This window comes from Xyrauchen texanus, chromosome 46 (assembly GCF_025860055.1).
Source record: "Xyrauchen texanus isolate HMW12.3.18 chromosome 46, RBS_HiC_50CHRs, whole genome shotgun sequence".
Classification (NCBI taxonomy): Eukaryota; Metazoa; Chordata; class Actinopteri; order Cypriniformes; family Catostomidae; genus Xyrauchen; species Xyrauchen texanus.
Window position 1 is genome coordinate 14,222,090 of NC_068321.1, and position 22,308 is coordinate 14,244,397.

The window sequence follows — 22,308 nt, forward strand, 5'->3', positions numbered from 1 at the left end:
CTTGGATGACAGCCTATGAGAGGTCTTTTCTTAATGTAAACCCTTAATATGATAATCATTTTCTTGCAGTGGAAAAGGGTCAGACAGATGCTGTTTAGCTGTTTGGAGTAGCCGGTATATGTGTGTGTGTGTGGGTGGGTATTGATTGCTCTAACCGTCCTAGGGAGGTGCAAGATCCTTGTTGGCCAGTACACCTGCTTCCACCTCCTCCATCATGTCATTTGTGCCTCACTAGATGTTCAACGCGGTGTTTGATGTTTGATGACATGTATAGAGTAAACCAGCACTGATGAATCAGAACAGTGAATAAAATATTTAGTGGGAGGCCTGGGTTGCTCAGCGAGTAAAGACGCTGACTACCACCCCTGGAGTCACAAGTTCGAATCTAGGTCGTGCTGAGTGACTCCAGCCAGGTCTCCTAAACAACCAAATTGACCCTGTTGCTAGGGAGGGTAGAGTCACATGGGGTAACCTCCTCGTGGACGCTATAATGGGGTTCTCGCTCTCAATGGGGAGGAGTTGTGCGTGGATGCCGCGGAGAATAGCGTGAAGCCTCAAAACGTGCTATGTCTCCGCGGTAACGCAAAAACACGGTAAAGCCACGTGATAAGATGCGCAGATTGATGGTCTTAGACGTGGAGGCAACTGAGATTCGTCCTCTTCCACCTGGATTGAGGCAAGTCACTACTCCACCACGAGGACGTAGAGCTCATTGGGAATTGAGCATTCCAAATTGGGGAGAAAAGGGAAGGAAAAAAACAATTAGTGAATTAAAAAAGCCCATCAAAAGGCTTGACAAACCCAGTTTTTACGTAATACGATGTATTTTCTGGACAGGTTCCCTTTATAAAAAAAATTAAAAATATATAAAATAACCAATGGGCTTTACTGTACATAACAGCCATAAACATTTTCTATTTGATAATGCTAGTCAGAAGTTAGTGGAATTAGGGGGAGGGGCCTGCTCATACTAGGGAGCATTTGATTGGAAAAAATGAGTGAGTGCAGGATGAGTCAACAATATGTTTTGGTCTGTTTTTCCCTAGATTTTTCCATTTTAGGAAGGAAATGTAAGTGGTGTTTTCCCATGCAAAACTAACAGCCACAATGCTATGGTGATGTTAGTGGTTGACACGGTGTATGTGTGTGGCTGCTAAGGTGTTCAGTGTGTTTTTAGCACGTTGCTATGGTGTTGCTAGTGTGAAATATTGCTAGAGCTAGTCTTGTTGGTTTCTATTTGGTTGATAACTGGCAGAAGTAAATGAGTCCTATTATATTTTTGACCTTAGATATGATTATGGAATATGTTTTACCAGAGAAAAATCCTAAATCTGATTGCTTAGAAAAGTAATAGCATAATGTCTTCAAAAAGTGTGGGACGAATTAGGGGCTGTTCAGACAGAATGCCTTCTTATGTGAAAACACACTTTTATAAATGGACAGTCTATTTAACCTTACACGGCGCTTAAAAACACATAGATTTGGTGCAACATGCTGAAAAAACAATGAGACGAGGCACAACGGTCAACGACGTCCATCTAGTATTTGTTTACATAGAAAGACAGTTGAAAAACAGCTCAGACTGAGGCAGTAATACGTTATGTGTACGCCCCTTTAGACACGTAGAACCACTAACTTCAAGTATGAGGAATAACAATACTGATGGTTCACCTTTAGTAAACCAGTTCTGATGTATCAGTTGTAAGCAAGCAGTGTAGCTAATCAATGGAGAAAGGCGGTGTCTGAACAGATATGAGTTATTTAAGCATTTCATTTGTGTACATGCACGTGATTTGCATGTTGTATACACATTGTTTATTCTCACATGCAGAGATGACTTCATCTGCATGTAGATATGTGTATGCGTGTGTGTTTGTGTGTGCATAACACCACCAAAACATCTGCTATATCCCACTGGTGATGTTTAGACAATTACTGTGAGTTTGTGCATGTTCCCCATTTCTTATTGATATTTTAATAATATCTAATTTTGTTGAAAACAAAACAGATTTGGAAAAACATCTACTATGTCACACGTGATGACAGCCCTGTGTTGTCATGGTGATATGGCCAGCCCTTTAATTTGGTTTGTGTCTCTCAGTGGGAATGAATTGCATTAAAGTATGTTGGCTGTAACCTTGGGGCTGCCAGATCTCCCCTCACTTACCGCTGTGTGTCCTCATTAAGCTTTGTTTTACACACTGACTGCCAGCATGAACGGCCGACTGGATTTTTCGTAATACAGAATCAAAATTCTAGTGTGTGTGGAGAGAATGTGTTTTTAAAAGACGTCAAGATGGATTTGGTTGTGTATTATCTTCATTTCGAGCATCCCCGGGGTTATTGATTTACTGGACCGGGCTGGACTTTCATTTCACCATAATGAAAAGTATGAGAAATGTTTTCATGGCAAGGACAGTTTCTGCCATGCATTAAATAGCTTATTTTAAGCTTGTTGCCTTGTATACAGTCAGGTTCACTTGTCTATTTTGCATTAATTATTTTTTTTATATAAATATGAATGAAATGGTAAGACTTGAAGCCTGAAAATATAAAGCGTTGTAAAGATGTTCATAATGCACATTTTATATATATATATATATATATATATATATATATATATATATATATATATATATATATATATATACAGTATATATATATATGTATATATGTTCATATGTTAAGAAATATGTTCATACTTAGTTGTAATTAAAGTAGCTATTCATGGCTATATATTAAGCATTAGAATTAAACACATAATATATACCTGAATATAGGTATTGATCATGTGTTTTATTGCATTATATTCTTTTAAGGTGTTTAATTATTTATGAATAAGTGAGTATTATCAGAGGTGCTCAACTGGCTGACAATAATACAGGCACAAAAATCCAATAGACTTAGATTAAGGGAAGGATCCGAGGCATAAAGTAATAACAATAATTAATAATAATAAAAATTCCTTACATTTATATAGTGCTTTTCTAGGCACTCAAAGCGCTTTACCTAGTATAAGGGGAATCTCCTCAACCACCACCAGTGTGCAGCATCCACCTGGATGATGCGACGGCAGCCATAGTGCGCCAGGACTCTCACCACAACCTTAGTATTCCCCAGGAGGTCACCCATCCAGATGGTCAGACTCAACCCTGCTCAGCTATATCATAAAGACTTGGGTCTGGGGTGTTTTGAACGGGATCTTAAAGCAACAACACAAACACAATAGTAACCATGTAGCAACCCCCCACACTGTAAACCCTAAAGTTGTCATTACTACATTACTAATTATATCACGTTGTCTTAATTAAGTATTACTTGAAATGTCAGGAAATGTTCATACTGTAACTCAAATATTTTAGTTCATTGAAATTATTTATGTAAAAAAATGCATATACTTATTGGGGTCATGTCATGAGGAATAACATTTTCCTTTGTATTTTTACATATAAGAGGACATTCTACTATAAAAACATACTGTTAATTTCAGAACTCAAAACTTAATCCCCAATGCAATAATATAATTTATTGAAATCAAAGCTGCAAAAGTGCCTATTTTCATGACTTCCCTACCTCACTAGGGGGGGGTCATTAATTCATGACTGCCTCTACAGCAAAAACATCAACGCCTACTTTACATCATCATAACCTTAGCCCCGTCCACTTGCACTCCGTTTGTACTTCGAGAGAGAGCAGGACAAGCAGCCCTAGTGTGGCTTACTAACTATTCCTGAACACCAACAGGTACCCATCTGAACTATTTAGAATTATATTTGTATATAAACATGCATTAGACCGATGTCTTTGACCGCTGTCATGTATCTTGTACTGCATTTTAAGACACGGTTTCAAGTTACAACTCTGAAGAGGAGATGCCAATCTGTGTCATTCAGCTGCTGCCTCTTGCTGTTTTTAGCACAAACTATTCTTTCCCATCTGCGCTATTTTTAATTGTTGGTGACTGTAAACCTACACAAGATGGACGTCGTTGACCATTTTGATGCGTTCAAGGCTTCAGAGCATTATGATATGGTTGTGCGTTCGTCTTCATTGTGCTTTGGACTATGTATGAGTGGTTTTTTCAGCTCTTTATTAACATTATCAGTGGACCTCAGGGAAGATACAGTTTTTAAAACACCAGTAAGCTTTTATGTGTTAATAAAGGCTATAGGGAATACCTATAATGCTTTGTGCTTGAATTGCCCATTTAATTATGTTTCCTTGGTCAAAGAGTAGTTATGGGGTAAGGTATATATGCATTTCTTCAGAGAAGTAAGTTTATTTAATGACTGACCTAGAATCTGTTATGATCTTTATTTGAGCTGTGCTATTGTTTTATCTAAAATTTTATCATTTCAATTAAAATTATTAACAACAGTAGAAACTAAATCTGAGTTAAGTCTACTTGCATTTAGTTACCTTAACTTAAATAGTTAGGTTCATTCTATATGAACACCAAGTTAACTGAACTTAATTATATACATTTTGAGATGCCATTAATTCAATTGAAAGAAAGAGTTTACTTAATTAAATGAGTCATCTTATTAGAGTTTTCAGTGCAGAACACCCTAGCAACCACATAGTAATGTTGGCAATGCAAAACTGTTGCTTCTTCAGAAAATTTGAAAATATAGTTATGTACTGTGTTTACAATTATTCACAAAAACATAATTGATTATATAGTATGTTAAAAGTCATTATGAAGTGTTTCTGAAATAATTTCAACATTACAGATAAAGGTATAATGATACAATATTAGACTACGATATTTAATTGTTTTCTTTCTAAAGAACTTCCATATGGCTGGGAGAAAATAGATGACCCTATTTACGGCAGTTACTATGTCGAGTAAGTTTTTCTAATTTCCTCCTTAACACCAAACATTTGCCAAACCCGACTCGCATGTGTAATGCTCTTCAATAAATGCACAGAGGGAGGGAGGATCCCAACGTGATTAAATATCTGCTCGTTCATGCCCGCAGCCACATTAACAGAAGGACACAATTTGAGAACCCCGTCCTAGAGGCCAAGAGAAGAATCCAACAGCAACAGCAAATGCAGAGTCAAGGCCTATCAGCGCTGCCATTGCCCACCATATACAGAGGTACTGCTCTACTCTATGGCCCATATAGGGCATCTTCACTCTCCCGAACACGGTTTTATTGTGGTCTTTCTCACTTTTGGGTTGCTCAGGTGTGCCCTAATTTCACGTAACTTTAGCTTAGACACCAAAGACCACAGAAACCATGTTCACCCTTTTCAGAGGGGATTCTGAAGGCAGGGTAAACTTTCATTATTCATATTATTTCATTATAGTTTGCTGTGTCAAAGTCCTTTGAAGGCAAGTTAGGTCACTTTCGGGGTATATTCGTTATCACATGTATCGCTCCTACATACTTAAGGCCGAATTTACCAAAACTTTACAAAGTTGCGTTCCAATAACTTTTAAAATCAGCAATAAAATCTGATAACAGTGGTATCATAAATTGTACTTCTTTAAGCTCAAATTTGGCAAAAAACAATACTTTTCAGGTTGGTCTAGCACATATGCTTTCTTACACTGAAAAAAAAAATGTTTCATACATTTTTGTCTTTTTTCCCTGGTAAAAATAACTTAACATCCTTAAAATAAAATAAATGTACTTGAGAAGCAAAGCAATGTAAGATATTAAAAGTGCTGTAAGATATATTTTTTCATGGAAATATATGCAAAAATGTTTACTGCTCTCTGAAAGATATTATGAAATCATGTGTGCTGAGATATTTCGCCAGTCTCTGAGACAGCTTTAAACTAAAATCAGCAAACAAAATGTGTCCACGGGCCGCGGACAATGACGCTTTTTGCCTGTCAATCATTTTACACGTTGTCATAGTATTGTCGTTGCAGAAAATTATTGAGGATTACTGCCAATTTTATGCCATGTTGCTCATAACAGTTGTCAGTTGAGGGTGCTACTTTGCTGCTGTTGTTTTTGACAACCGTTTCTGCTTATGTCATTTGGTATTGTTGGAGTACAGGGTTTTGGAAAAAGTGTGCATGGTTAATCGAACGGCTCAGCCTGGTAAAATTCCTTACAGCAACTTTAAATCTTGTATTCAGAGAAATGTATAATTTAGTGATGTTTTTGCTTAAAACAAGAAAAAAACTGTTGGCCAATGGGGTGATCAAATAAACTTAAATCAAAGGCAAAGCAAGTTTATATTTAATACCTCATTGATAAACAGTTATTTGTTGTTTTAAGTTGAAACCTTACTAAATTATGTTGAAATTAAGACTTAATGTAATTTTGCTTGTCAAGTAAATGTATCTTGTTTTAATATTTTTACTTTAAAACAAAGACAAAATCTTTTGAAGTGTAATTCAAGAACGCATATGTGCTAGCTAGACCAACATAAACAATAGAATGCATTTTTTGCGATATTTGAGCTACAAGTAGTTCAATTTATGATCCAATTGTTATCATGTTACCGTGAATCTGACTCAGATTCTGACTTGTTACGCGTTGTCTCAGTCACAATGGCGGGGCTTCCATTCCTGCAACGGCCATATTTAGCGTTACAATTTCTCCCATTCATATGTACAGTATATGATTGAGCAGTCTCGTTCTCATCGTAATGTTTATGATTGTGTTTGTCTTCACAGAAAAGCCTCCATTCACACGAGATGCCGCACAGCTCAAAGGGACGTTCCTCACCACGGCACTGCAGAAAAGTAACATGGGATTTGGCTTCACCATCATCGGTGGGGATGAACCAGATGAGTTCCTGCAGGTGAAGAGTGTCATACCTGATGGACCTGCAGCACAGGATGCGAAGATGGGCACAGGTGAGAAGCATAATGTATATATCTTTGAAAATATATGCTTCATATATGCTTCAGCTTCATGGCTGTGGTCTAACGATACATGGATTTAATAGGCTAATGCAATTGCTAATGGGTATATCTAGAGAACAAGGTGGTTGATGGCCAGTAAGGTCAATTTCTAATATTATTTGATATATGTATATACAACATTAAAATTACCTGCCTAATATGGTGTAGGTCCCTCTTGTGCTGCCAAAACAGTGCCAACACTGAATAGCATTCTGAGATGATATTCTTCTCACCACAATTGTACAGAGCGGTTATCTGAGTTACCGTAGTCTTTGTCAGTTCAAACCAGTCTTGCCACTCTTTGTTGACCTCTCTCATCGAGGGATTTCCCTCCACAGAACTGCCACTCACTGGATGTGTTTTGTTTTAGACACCATTCTGAGAAAATTCTAGAGACTGTTGTGCTTCAAAATCCCAGGATATCAGCAGTAACAGAAATACTCAAACAAGCCCGTCTGGCACCAACAATCATCCATGCGATTATCTAATCAGCCAATTGTGTGGCAGAAGTGCATAAAATCATGCAGATACGGGTCAGGAGCTGCAGTTAATGTTCACATTATGTGATCTCATTGATTTGGACCATGGCATGATTGTTGGTGCCAGATGGGCTGGTTTGATGTGTGTGTGTGTGTGTGTGTGTGTGTGTGTGAGTGTGTATATATATATATATATATATATATATATATATATATATATATCAATAAGTACTTTATTAGGAAGACCTGTACACCTACTTATTTATGCTATTAAATCAGCCAAAGGTTTGGCAGCAGTGCAAGGCATACAATCATGCAGATAATGGTCAGGAGCTTCAGCTAATGTTCACATCAAGCATCAGAATGGGGAAAAAATGTGATCTCATTGATTTTGACCGTGGTATGATTGCTTGTGCCAGACAAGCTGGTTTGAGTATTTCTGTAACTGCTGATCTCCTGGGATTTTTACGCACAACTATAGAGTTTACTCAGAATGCTGCCAAAAAAAGGTTACGGTAATTCAGATAACCACTCTGTACAATTGTAGTGAGTAGAATAGCATCTCAGAATGCACAACACATCGAACATTGAGGCAGGTGGGCTACAACAGCAGAAGACCACGTTGAGAACTTTATTAGGACTATAGTGTTCCTAATAAAGTGCTCAGTGAATGTTTATATACAGTATGATGTCATTATATGTCACTTATTTACAGTATGATATAATTTATATTAGGTAACTACTTTGTACTAACATTAAAAAAACACTATATGCAATGTACTTTTTGTGTAACTAAAATTCTCACAAGATTTGCATTTGCTGCTACTGAGGTAGGTACTTGAGGTATGGTTAGGTTTAGGGGAAGGTTAACAGTTTAACTACAGATGTCATTAAATGCAGGTACTATAAATATAACTACACTGCAACAACACGTTGTTGGTCTCCCCTATGTAATAGAATTTAATGATGGCAAATTATACATACATAAAATTGCTAAAATTTATTTAAAACATATTTGCAGATATTTGCCTCAAACGTATAACAGAAAATGTGCATTATACATCGACAAACCTGTTGACATATTTTTTTACACAAGGGAGTATTGACCGTTAATTATAGTTGTGATGATTGTAATGCTCTACTATCCATGGTTACTTTTATAAAAGGATACAAACAATGACAGCAGTTTGCATTTTATTTTCATATTTCAGTGGGCTGAGAATTGTGTAGCTGCCCTCTTTTAATATGCTGACACTTGGCAATATAAGCAGTGTTCAGCAGTGACCTGGCATCTCAGAGGGAAATGCATGGGCTAGTGCAGAAACATCGTTATCTCTGTAGCCACCGCTTGACAACAGTCCCTAATGCCTTATACAGAGTGGAAGGTCACCCTTGTCACAGTGTGTTTTTCTCTGATGAACGAGTGTAAGTGAGTGAGTCATCACAGGCAGATGCTGGAGGCTTATTTGCTATTTTTCATCAATTTTATATTTCCTATGTGACAAGAACTCTTAACCTAGTAAAGAAAACTTATGTACTCACTGCTAGTCTAACTTTCTGGATGGCTTGTTCTGTTCCTTCATCATGTTCAAACTTTAGAAGCAGTGTTGCCAGATCTAGCTAACAAAACAATGCTCTGACAAATGAAGCCAAAAATAAGCTACTTGCCTCATGAAAAAAGTCTGTCATCATACTTTGCATAAAAAGTATACCTTGAATGCATTATAAGTCACTTTGGATATATTGTCTGTTAAATGCAAATGTAATGAAATAATGAGAGGACATGGCAACGCTTTAGAAGAGAGCCAAGGAAGAGTGTCACATCTATGAGCTGTGAAGATGACATCACTTCCCAAGGCCTTTACAGATAATAATGTTGGAAGTGGGTTTATTTGCATATGCCTCCAGCTTGTGTTGCAATTTGGGATTTCATGCAGTCTTGTGTGTTTTATAAGCTTTTGATGGGAGAACAGGGACCTTTTATGATAGTGCTACTCTATTCTCAACACAAACACACAGTTGGCTTGTGCAGTGTGAGAAGGCCAGATTGCTGTTATAATAGGATGATCTCTCATCATCTCCATCAGGACCTGCAATTAAACTGACCTTTTGTGTACAGTGTGTGTGAGAGGATGGGGCAGATCATTTAAAAACTGAAATAGTTTGGTAAAGTTTGAAAGACAAACTTTGATGTTGGCTTGACAAAGAAAAGAAAGATAAAAAGACAGTAGAATCACGACCCGGCCTTGCCCTCCGCCCTGTCACAAAGTATATGTGATTTATTTAGAATTATGGATCATCTATGTGAAAACCATAATTTCAGTCAGTTATACTGTAGCAGACATAGCACACTAAGTCAGAACTGTCTGAAGGTCTGTGCCGGGTTTGGTGGATGTAGCTTGAAAGCTCTAGGATGAGTTGTAGTCAGAAATTTTGGTCTTAAGGTTTAGGGTTCCCTATAGATTCAGTTCACTTGACATTGCCGTAAGAACAATGGGGAAGTGTCCTTACATGACCTTGTTGAAACCATTGAAATTATCTGCCAATCCTCTGATTGACAATGGTGTCTGAGCCCGCCCCTTTAGGCGTGCATTAGGCTAATATAAGCAGGTGCTCAGTTACCATTTCTTAAGAAGTTTCTTCCTTCAAGACTGCAAACTTTGTCTTCATCTTGCAACACTTTCTCTTTGCCGTCGATATACACTTACATTGGACTGAACTTCTCAGTGAGACCTGCACAGAGAGGCTTTCCGCTCCCCTGTGTGTTTCGGTGAAGAGTTCTCCACATCGGCGTCGAAGACGCGCTCAGTGAGCAGGTTCTTCGCTTCAGACACTTGTCGTTTATCAACGCGGTGTAGAGACTTCCTGCTTCCCACAAGCCTTCTTTTTTTCCCCCATTTAATTAGAGTGAAGAGCAATCTATGTGTATGTTATTCCTGGGCATTGCATACATGTGTTGAGCGCACCGTTAGCTTAGGCTGTTGGATCAGCTCTTTATTTGTTATGGAGGATGCAAAAAAGAAATGTCTGTCTCCAAACAAAGGCTCTCTCACTGGAGGCGATCAACCTCGATTACGAATTGCCCTACTGGTGCCTAAGCAGATTCAACCAGAGGCATGGCCTCTTCAGAGGTGTGCACAAACAGTGTGTCCTTACAGGACATATGTTTGGCTGCAGGACGGTCCTCGCAAAACACGTTCATGAGATTTTATAACCTGCCATCTGATTATGTGCTGCTGAACTGCCCGTTGCCCTGCCCATTGCCCAAGCAAACTTGTGCCCTTTTTAAATAAGGCCTTCCCTGTCATTTTACACAACTACCTGCATAAAGACAGTTGTAAATTACCCATAAAGTCAGAAGTACTTTCATTTTAATAAAACTTCCTACCCGACTTGGCTCGTGAAGGGGTTAATTCATACTATATGAATGTATAGATCATATATCCATCCTAAGTGCTCCCCTCCTGGCTCACAATGAGGGTTATTCACTTGCAGTATACTCATGTCAGTGGCCGTCCCGCAGGACTGCAGCGTCATGCTCTTTCAGTCAGTACTCCCATAAGAAATAAAACCCACTATTCCAACAATGTTGTGAGAGGGTTAATAAACCATACTGTGTATGTCTATATGGTTCCTATAAATTCTAGACTTCAATTTCCATCTGAAATCTGCCATGTGGGACTATTCATATACACTTTAATGTGACTTATAAGTCATGGGCCTGTGGCTTGTGACTCCTAATAATATCTCTATTTAGTGTTTTTACACTCTTGAAGTGTAATGTCACGTAATGCAGCATGATGGGATACCATATCCCATTGTGCTTATGGCAATGTCGAGTGAACTGAATCAATAAGGAACATCTCCGGTTACACATGTAACCTTGGTTCCCTGAGATGAAGGGAATAATACATTGCTGAATGAGACAAACTGACCACACTATTACTTCAGAGTTTCTGATTAACACTTTTTATTGATTCACAAAATTGACAAAGAAAAGAAAAACATATTCACAGCATTCACATTTTACCCCCATTATACCCCTCCCCCTCCTATATAAGCTATATAAGTGCAGACCTTTTATATATAAATAATAATAATCCCACACATTTAATACTATACTTCCCTCTCAACTGCCCTTCCACGAGAGTCCTCCAAGAAAGCCACACAGCCGCCCCACCTCCCATAAAATACATTTAAGTTTCCCAGCCTTCTACATAACATTTCCTTGAATGCTCTCCACATCTCTGTGCACCACTCTCTTAATGAGGTCACTCCAGTCTTCGAAAAATCTGTCTGACGATCATAACACCGGCAAGGGCCCAATTTTTTATGTGTTTATCCCGTATATTAATGACCGCCCCATCGCCTCGTTCAACACAATTCAGGGAGGGGCTCCCTCTGGTGGAAGCGACACAAGTCAAACTTCCAAGACCAAATGCATAATAATAAAACTAAATCTTGGGTAGGCCTTGCCCACCTCCGCCAATTGGCCCATGCAACTTACTGAAATGTAATCTGGGATGTCTATCTCTCCAAACGAAGGACTTCGCCATACTACCAAACCACCCTAAAAAGAGAGGGAGAGGGAGAGACTGCAGCAGGCAGCCGAACCCTGGAGCAAAGTTCACGCCAACAACACCAACCCTCCCAATCATAGACAAATGCAATGACGCTCACCAGCCCACATCGCCCCAAAACCCCTCCACCAAAGGTTCAAAATTAACTCTAACTAAACCACACAAATTTGCTGGGAACAAAACACCCAAACACCCAATGCCCTGTCCGGGCTACAAGGAAAAGCGCCCAGCTGAAAAGCCGCAACCGGGCAGCATGCCACCAGAGCCAATGCCTCGGACCCAGACCAACTAACTCTGAATCCTGAGAACTCAAAAAAGTAATCAACAATTTTTTGGAGACAACACGTCACACCTCCCACCCTGGAAAATCATCCTCCCTTCTCATCGCGGCTGCTAATTGTTCAAGGGCAAGACAGAACAACAATACTGCGCCTCTACCCATTGCAAAATAATCAGAAATTAATATGTCCGTCCGCACCGCTGCCACCGGGCGTCCATAAAGTAACTCCAATAAAAGCATTCCCGAACGCTTACACCTCCAAAATCCCAAAAAGGCAATCCCATTCCACCATATCAAACGCCCTCTCTGCATCAAGTGAGATGCAGTGACCGGAGTCCGATCACTTGCCACCGACCACAAGATATTGATGAAATGCCTGATGTTATCAGAAAAGCCACCGCCCTGAACAAACCCCACCCAATCCACATGCACAAGAGATGTCACAACCCCACCAAATCTGCTAGCCAAAACCGCAGACAATATTTTTACATCTAGCTGGATCAGGGAAACCGGACAGTAACTCCCACACCTACTTTAAAATGCCTCCAATTGAGCAATCAATATCAGACGAAATGAGGGACCCAGACGCCAAAAATGGGCCGATGAAAAAAATAAAATGCACAGTCCCCACCAGATGGGTTCAAAAGTCTCCAAACATCTGCAAGACCAAGACCTCCACACATCTTGCGAAGCTCCAGTGCCGCTCCAGGGGGCCTGCACACCCCCGCTTCACCACAATCAAGGACCGAGTCCATCAAAAGTCTCCTCCCATTATTACATCAAGCCCAAAACATCCCCTTAAGATCCACAAAAAATGCCCTGATTATCAATCAAACTGTAGCCAAAACAAGACCCAGCCCCTGAACCTCAGCCAAAACAACAATGACTCTTCCCAATCCATCTCCACTCAGTTTGAGACACCCAAACTGCAGATGACCACCCATCAGTGCAATGACCACAATCCAACATTTGACACTTTGACATCCAAGAAAAATAGATCACGTCAAAAACAAGACTACAAAGACTATAAATACCACTTTCCAACATTGGTGCGACCACCAAAACCTGAACATCCCCCGGAACAAAACAAACAGAAAAAAGAAAAATGTGCGCACCAACCGCGTGCATGACAGCGCCAACCGGCGTCCACCCCTCTAAACCCGAACAGTCCACACATGCCCACGGGTACCCCCGACAACTCCGCCGCCGGACCACTCAAGTCCAGTGTCTCCACACAAATCATATGAGACAGAACCACACAGCAGAAGACAATCTAAAAAACAAACTCCAGTCAATAGGCAGAACAATCCCAAAGAGTGTGCAGATCCATCCACAAAACTGTCCTGAAGGTGTGTCACTCTGCAAAATAAACTCTAGCTGCCAGGTGGAACCAGCACCACAAAAATGGCCAGTATCCTCGAACAGTTAAGTGAATGAACAGTGAGCCCATCCACTCGGCCGCAACGTGAGCACCACAAAATGAATCACTCCACCGACCCGCTGTGGGCACATGAATGTTCCACAGCCCTTCCAACCATCCACTCACAAACCTGGCCAGGAACACCAGCGCAAAAGCGGCCGTCTGCTGATGCAAAAGCCTCCTGCACTCCCCTAATCGACCACGCCTCTCTCCCATCGAACCCACAAAGTCTGGGAACAAGAAAAAGCCCTCCCCCAATCCATGCCTCGCGCAACACAAGATCTTCACCGGACAACCCCAAAAACCCGACCAGAATCGATCGGGGTCCAGCTCCCTCCACGGATCCCTGCACCGGAACCCTGTGCCATGTCGAGCAGACCCGGAAGGAGCCCATCCAGGAACACCACCACATCCTGACTCTCTTTTCGGCCCCAGGAATTCCAACAATACGGACGTCACTCCACCGGCCACAGCTCTCCATGTCCTCCAACCTCTCCCAGACATGATCGATCCGCCTCTTGACATCCCCCACTCCTGCAACCATCCCAGAGTACATTGCCTCCACAGTAGCGATTGCTCGATCCCCTAAGACAGCATCAACAACTCTCCAGCACTGCCAACATGCCCTGCAACCCTTGCCGCATTTCCCACACCCTTCCGACTAAAATGGACCACCCGGCTTGTGGCCCTTTTGGGGGCATCAGCCCGAGCACACCAATGTTTTCAGAGCCTGAGGACCCCGAACATTGTCCTCCCAGAACAGCTACGAAACAGAGAGCCTTGAATCTCACCGGTCCATATCACCAAAAGTGCTAAAACCAGCAAAGTGTGCAGAGCCCGCCACTCACATGCCCGATCCGCCACTACTTCAGAGTTTCATAACTGAGTAACTCACTCTAGTCCCTCAAACAGAAAATTCTGAAAAAATGGTGACTGAGTGCCTACTTATATCGGCCTAATGCGCACCAAAAAGGGCGGGTTTCAGACACCATTGCCAATTAGAGGATTGGTGTGATTGTAAAAGGGTTTCAACAAGGTTGACACTACACCCTTGTGCTTACGGCAATGTATTTGTTCCCTTCATCTCAGAGAACCGAGGTTACATGTGTAACTGGAGATGTTTTTGAAGAGACCCTATGTTGGCTTTGTCAGGCTTAGATAATTAAATGATGGCCTTAGTGTATAAACATTGTCCTCACAAAAACAAAAAAATACACTCCATAAAACCACAGTATAAGTAATCGATACGACTTCTGAAGACATACAATCACTTTGTGCGATGAACAGAACGTTATGTAAGCCAGCTCCAATAACACTCAAATAAATATTAATAAAGCACTTAAATCAAATATGGCAATTGGTTCTATGGACAAAAACACCAAAAAACTTGACCAAATGCCATGACATAATGTTGCATGTTTGGTCATGTTTTATTTGGTGTTTTTGTCCTTTTTCAAGCTTGAAAGACCAGAGTCACTATTCACTAACATTATTGCAAAAAACCCATGAGGTTTTTAAAATGTATATTTTGTGGTCCATAGAAGATAAGAAAGTTATAGGAGTTTAGAGCGACATTACGGTGAGTAAATAATAACAGATTTGACATTTTTGGGTGAACTATTCCTTTAACGTGGCATTTTACCTCTGTTCCAAAACTTAGTGAGCTGCCTTGCTATTTGCTACATAGGTAAGCTACCTTCTAAATGGGTGTTCACACTGCAAATCGCAGTGACATTTTCAGTCACATCTACATACAGCAACACTGCAAGCAAATTGGGCTCCAAACGTGATTCTGACGAGACAATTCATTTCAATATAGTTTGATGTTAGCATGTTGCGAAGCTAACAAATGACACAGTAATACCCATAAAAATATACACATTTTGGGTACAACCACCTTAATTTCATTGAGCTATTTTAATAAATACTTTTCGGTATTGAATGCAATATAAATGATTATATAAACATGGATTAATTGTCAAGATGCTCAAACAAAGAGAGCAATTTTTTGATGCATCACAGAGCCATAGTGTTTACATTTTTCATGGAAATCGAATGGCTTACTCATAGTGTCTATATGTATATTAAGCTGGTAAAGTATTTTTGTAATGAAAAAAATTCATTTTTATGTACATTCAGCTCTCTATGCTGAGCAAATGGTAGATCTGAGTAAAAAGACAGTGCACTTGGGAACTCTTGAGGAATGGTTGATATTTTGCTTTAATATGAACTGTGTGGTTAGTACTCATGGTTTCATTACTTCTACCTCAGGTGATGTCATCGTCTACATCAATGACATCTGTGTCTTGGGCACCACTCATGCCGATGTGGTGAAACTCTTCCAGTCCGTTCCCATAGGTCAGAGTGTCACCCTGGTGCTCTGCCGAGGCTACCCCCTCCCCTACGACCCCGAAGACCCCTCTGCTAGGTCCTCTATGCCTCCTTTGGGCCTAGTGGATCATCCATTACTGCTCAATGGACGGAACAACTATGAAAATTACATGGAGTACATGTCTTTGACCGGCCGCTTAGTTCCTGAGCACGGTGAGGGCCTCACTCCACATCCCCATCCTGGAGACACTCATCTCGATGGCTCGCAGCCTACATCCCTTACAACTCCAGGACCCCCACCTGATGACAGCATCTCTATGGCTTCATCTTCAGGAGCGACAGCTGGAGCCCAAGTGGCCCCTGAACTTCTGAGTCTCACTATAACCAAAGGCGCAGAGGGGTTCGGGTTCACCATAGCGGACAGTCCCACAGGGCAGCGGGTCAAACAGGTACGCCGATAAAAAATAAAATGCCAATAATCTCAAAATGGCAAAATATCAGCCGAAATATTGGTTTATGACTAATAATAACCATTAACTAATTGTGATCAGGTTCTGGAGCCACAGGGTTGTCCTGGGTTATGTGAAGGAGATCTGATGGTGGAGATTAATCAAAAAGGTCTTCAGGGACTCAACCACACACAGGTGGTGCAGCTGCTCAAAGACTGTCCTGTGGGAACAGAGGCTACGCTTGTCATTCAGAGAGGAGGAACAGCAGGTGCATACTTTTATACCTTTCATCTTTAAAAAATGGTATGCTGAAGATTGCCTAAAATAATTTATACTGAAGCTTAGGAGATCTTCATCTTGTTCCACATTGAAGTTGGAAGTGAAACTTAAAGGGATGGTTCACCTAAAAATGTAATTGTTGTCATTTACTCACCCTCATGTCATTCCAATGCTGTGTTACTTGTTTTACAGAAAATAAGCTCTTTTGCATACAACAAAAGCATATAGTGACCAGAGGCTGCCTAGCTCCAAAAAGGACAAAAAGTACCATAAAAGTACTATGTCAATAACCTAGTCCATTTAACTTGTACGCTGTATTCCAAGTCCCTTGAAGCCATATGGTTGTTTTGTGTCGAACAGAGCAAAATATAAGTTGTTATTCATTGAAAATCTTCCCTACCGACATAGCACTTTAATCTTCTTCTCGATTGTACATATTCAGACTTGACATGTTTGATATCAGCAATGCCAAACGCCATTGGTTACTGTGTGTCTCGAAACCAAAGTTTTAATAAACAGAATTGTGAATGATTTTCATTGAAAACATAATTTCAGTCAGGATTGTTAAGATAAAATATTGTTCAATAGTTGCATTTGAATAGGTAAATATTCCTCAGGTTGGGCAGGTATGCTAATGGAATTTCGAATGTTAAGTAAACAATGATTTTTGTGTGAACAATTCCTTTAAAATTTGGATTAGGGAACAATTATTTGAGCACCTATTAACTCATTGAAAGTAAATTTGCTCTTAGCTTCACTTGTGTTTTTACAAAAAACGTATTTTGTTCTGCTCGCTTCTCTAAACTTAAGCAAAGTCTGCCTAAAATAAGCTTTGCTTCAGCAGGATTTTGAAATCATAGGAGCAAAATACTTACAATGGATGTGCTAACTCACAAGTTGGGCTAGAAACTACCTAATACAATTCTAATTTGACAGATTCCAAAGTTTTTCCAGAATAACTGGAGCTGATGAGGCTTTTTAAGGTTATTTTAGCAAAGCCTTCACAAGATTGCATACTGTAACATCTCTTGGCTAGGCCTGATGACATTTATTAGCAAATTCAGACCGGAGCCAAACTAATCTGCTAATTCCATGCGAGGCCACTTATCAGAGTGCTTACTTTCATTAAAATGTCTGTGCAGAGCGTAATATTTTATCACCCTTCATAATTAGGATATTCTTAGAATGAAAATTAATGAGGCAATTAAACAGAAACTATCTTAAAAAATGCTGCAGTCATTTCATGTGTATAGAAAGGCTGATATGTGTTCTTAAGAAAGATGTCCATTGCTATGAAAGTGCTATCAATCAAGCAATTATGCCCTCACTGGTAATTATGCCATGTGTTCTCACTTCCTCTGTTTTTCATGATTAAATATAAGGCTATGACCCTATAGGACTCACAGTGTGCAGCCGGGAATTCTATTTTAAAAAAGTATTAAAAAATATTATTTTTATGTAATTTTATAATGTTTTTGGAGATATAATTAGATAAACAAATTATATATATATATATATATATATATATATATATATATATATATATATATATATATATCAGGTTTTTTCCTGCATAGAGAATTACTAGGTGGCCGTCTCCGTTTCAATTTTGTGCTGCCTTCGGCTGTCTACACAACTCTGGTGGGTGTCTTCATGGAAAACACTAACAAGCATTGCACTCGGTGTATTGTAATTTGTAATTACAAATCTAATAATAATAATAAAATAGTTCCGTTGTCGATTATTTTATAATGATGACGCAAGACGAGAGGAGTGCTGCAGCTTGAGTGTCTGATAGAAACACAGATCACAGCTTGGCCATATATCTTTATTTCATCCTTAATTAAAGTTCATATTCTAAGGGAGCGTGCCATGTAAATAAACACAAACTCCAAAACTGTCATTCTCGGTGCAGTCAGAGCCGCTTCACCCAGTCACGCAAGAGACCCAATCTTAGCGGGAGTCGAGACCAGGAAAGATTACAATTTCTGCCGGCTGATGCGCACTCTAACACGGAGAAGCTCGTCTCTCACCCCATCTGTCTGCAGCTGGCATTATGTTGCATCATTGATGAAATCATCATGATAAGATCAGTCTTATGTGAAAAATAACACTAAAATGACAACAAAAATAAAATGTGTGTGTGTGTGTGTATATATATATATGTTTTGTATAGACTAGACTGACAAATGCTTATCAATAATACGCTTATGGCTGAAATGTTTACAGTTTTCATTGACTAAAACAACATTAAAAAGCCCAGACTTTGTCCACTAAAACTTGAAAAAAAATTGGATAAGGTTAACTAAATATAATAAAAACTAAAAAGGACATTTGACACAGACTAAATTAAAAAACAGATGACAAAATGAACATTATTATTCAGTTGCCAGGTCATTAAGGAGTGTATTAATGCAAAGCCAACGCTTACGTGTTCTTAACGTCACTTGTTGTTATCAGTGCGTGCGTGCGTGTGTAAAATATAATATATACATAGATGAGGCAAAAAATTATGACCACTCACAGTTGAAGCGAATAACGTTGATCATCTAATAACAAGGCCACATGTCAAGGTCTGGGTATATAGATGATAAGCGAACAATCAGTTCTCACAGTCAACTTGTTGAATGCAGGAGAATTGGGCAGGAGGAAAGACCTGAGCCACTTTGACAAGGCCAAATTATTATGGCCATACGATTGGATCACAGCATCTCTGAAACAGCAAGGCTTGTAGGGTGCTCCCAGTCAGCAGTCGTGAGTATCTACCGACAGTGGTCCAAACCACAAACCGGCAACAGGGTGTTGGGCACCCAAGGCTCATTGATGCACGTGGGCAATGAAGTATATCATCTCTGGTCTGAACAGACAGAAGGTTTACTGTGACATTGAACATTTTAATGATGTTATGGGAGAGATATGTCACAACACACAGTGCATCGCACCCTGCTGTGTATGTGGCTGCGTAGCAACAGACAGGTCAGAGTGCCCTTGATGACCCCCTGTCCACCGTCGAAAGCACCTACAATGGGCACGCGAGTCGGAACTGGACCTTGGAGCAGTGGAAGAATGTCGCCTGGTCCGATGAGTTCCGTTTTATTTTAGATCATGTTGACGACCTTGTACGTGTGTGGCGTTTACCTGGGGAAGTGATGGCACCGGGATGCACTTTGGGAAGACGACAAACCAGTGGAGGGGGTGTGATGCTCTGGGCAATGTTAAGCTGGGAAGCCCTGGGTCCGGCCATTCATGTGGATGTCAATTTGACATGTGCCACCTACCTAAACATCGTTGTAGACCAGGCACACCCCTTCATGGCAATGGTATTTCCTGATGGCAGTGGCCTCTATCAGCAGTGCCCTGCCACACAGCACACATTGTTCAGGAATGGTTTGAGGAACATGATGAGGGGTTCAGATTTTTGCCCTGGCCTCCAAATTCCCCTGATCTCAATCCTACTGAGCATCTGTGGGATGTGCTAGACCAACAAGTCTGATCCACGGCCACTCCACCTTGCAACTTACAGGACTTGAAGGATCTGCTGCTAATGTCTTGGTGCCAGATACCACAGGACATCTTCAGGGGTCTTGAAGAGTCCATACCTCAGTGTGTCCACTGTTTTGGCGGCATGTGGAGGACCAATAGCATATTAGGCATGTGGTCATAATTTTTTGGCTCATCAGTGTGTATAATCTAATATAAATATATCATATAAATATTAATTTATAGATAAAAATAAGCAGATATTATTACATATACAAGTTATTATATATACATACATATATATAATCATAGTAATCCATCCATCCATCGTCAACCGCTTATCCTGTGTACAGGGTCGCGGGGGGCTGGAGCCTATCCCAGCTAACATTGGGCGAAAGGCGGGGGACACCCTGGACAGGTCGCCAGTCCATCGCAGGGCCACACATAGACAGACATACACTCACACTCACATTCACATCCACACCTAGGGCAATTTTTTTTGGAGACACCAATTAACCTAGCCTGCATGTCTTTTGGATGGTGGGAGGAAGCCGGAGTACCCGGAGAGAACCCACACAGACACGGGGAGAACATGCAAACTCCACACAGAAAGGCCGGGGCAACCTGGGTTTGAACCCACGACCTTCTTGCTGTGAGGCATAATCATAGTAATATAAAATGAAATTACTTTGGTTTAGTATTTGAATTTTCAAATATTAAACAATATTATATATTATAATTAATACATATATTTAAGTATTATGAATAATACATATACATAAATATTATTATATTATGATATATTAATTTTTATAATTTATAAATACAAATGTATATATTAATAAAATATTTATTCTAGCTTGTTTGTATGATTTGCTACATAGTTTCCTACATAGTTATTACATTCTCATATTGTTCATTTTGCTTTCTCTTTCATGACTATATTGAAGGCTATGGCCTTAAAGGACCTCTTTGAAAACACTCTAAAGCCTCTTGTAACAGAGTGAAAGACAGTCCTGGGTGACTCACAGGCTAAGTGTGAGACCATTCACTTCCCGAGCCGGCATTCTGCCAAGTATCCAGCCATTACCGGCCATGTTCACAGCTCCTTCCCCCTAGTTCTCTAATTAAAGCACAGCTCCCACACTGAAGTAGTGGAGATAAAAAGGCTGACGAATCAGAATTCAGACTGGCTCAAGAGGGGCGGGGTTTTAATGGAACAAGCCAATAAGAGTTTAATACAACACTTCAGATTGTGCCAAGGGAGGAATATGAAATAAATGCTGATTGAAGAGCTGTAATTTATTCTTAGTGACGTGAAGAGTTTATATTATCATAATTTACATTAATTTACATACATCTAGCTATTTAAAGCACCAGGATGAATGGCCAAATAAATGTCAAGACAAGCATAATTTCGCACACCAGGACAAAGACAAATATCAAGATATTTTTACTAGGGATGGGAAACAACAACCATTTCTTATAGATCTATTCAGGTTGAAGTTTTAAAACCAAGAAAAGCATTAGCATTTTGGAGCCACAGGTTCCCCCTTTAAAATAGCAAATGTTTAGTTTATATGTAAAATAAGGACTGTGGTTAACATTACTTGAAGAAACTTTCTTGTTTGTTCTATTACACGCACAGTCATACCTCAAAAATATTTTTTAATGGTTGTGTGGTTTAAAGGGATAGTTGACCCAAACATATTAATGTGCTCATCGTTTACTCACCCTCAAGCCATCGCAGATGCATATGACTTTCTCTTTTCTGTTGAAGACTAAAAAAGAGATTTAGAAGTATATTTCAGCTCTGTACAATGTAAGTAAATGGTGAGCAATATTTTGTATCTCCAAAAAGCACATAATGGCAGCACAAAAGCAATCATAAGACTCCAGTATTATTGGTACTGTAAGCGATTTCAGCCATTCTACTTCCACGAGACTGAGCCGTTGGATTAGCCACACCCTTTTAAAAACCCTGAACTCCAAAGATAACAAAATTAGCTTTATTGTGAGCAGAAACTATTTTTAAAAACAAAAGCTGCAAAACAGCTCCCTTACATCCTCTTGCCCCTATTCCATCTGGGTCTGGTAGTACTCTAGCTGACAGTCAACCTGAATCCTTCCTGATTC

The 22,308-nt window shown here is 39.9% G+C and overlaps 1 protein-coding gene across 3 annotated transcripts in view; it reads left to right on the top strand.

The window, feature by feature from the left end:
- The window catches only part of LOC127638264 (membrane-associated guanylate kinase, WW and PDZ domain-containing protein 2-like), a 130,388-nt gene that overhangs the window by 83,040 nt on the left and 25,040 nt on the right, over positions 1-22,308 (top strand). For all 3 annotated transcript variants that reach the window (XM_052119711.1, XM_052119712.1, XM_052119713.1), the window contains exons 7-11: positions 4,791-4,848; positions 4,983-5,104; positions 6,644-6,826; positions 15,905-16,413; positions 16,516-16,681. In XM_052119711.1, coding sequence (XP_051975671.1) covers positions 4,791-4,848; positions 4,983-5,104; positions 6,644-6,826; positions 15,905-16,413; positions 16,516-16,681 — 1,038 coding nt within the window. The remainder of the gene's footprint in view (positions 1-4,790; positions 4,849-4,982; positions 5,105-6,643; positions 6,827-15,904; positions 16,414-16,515; positions 16,682-22,308) is intronic.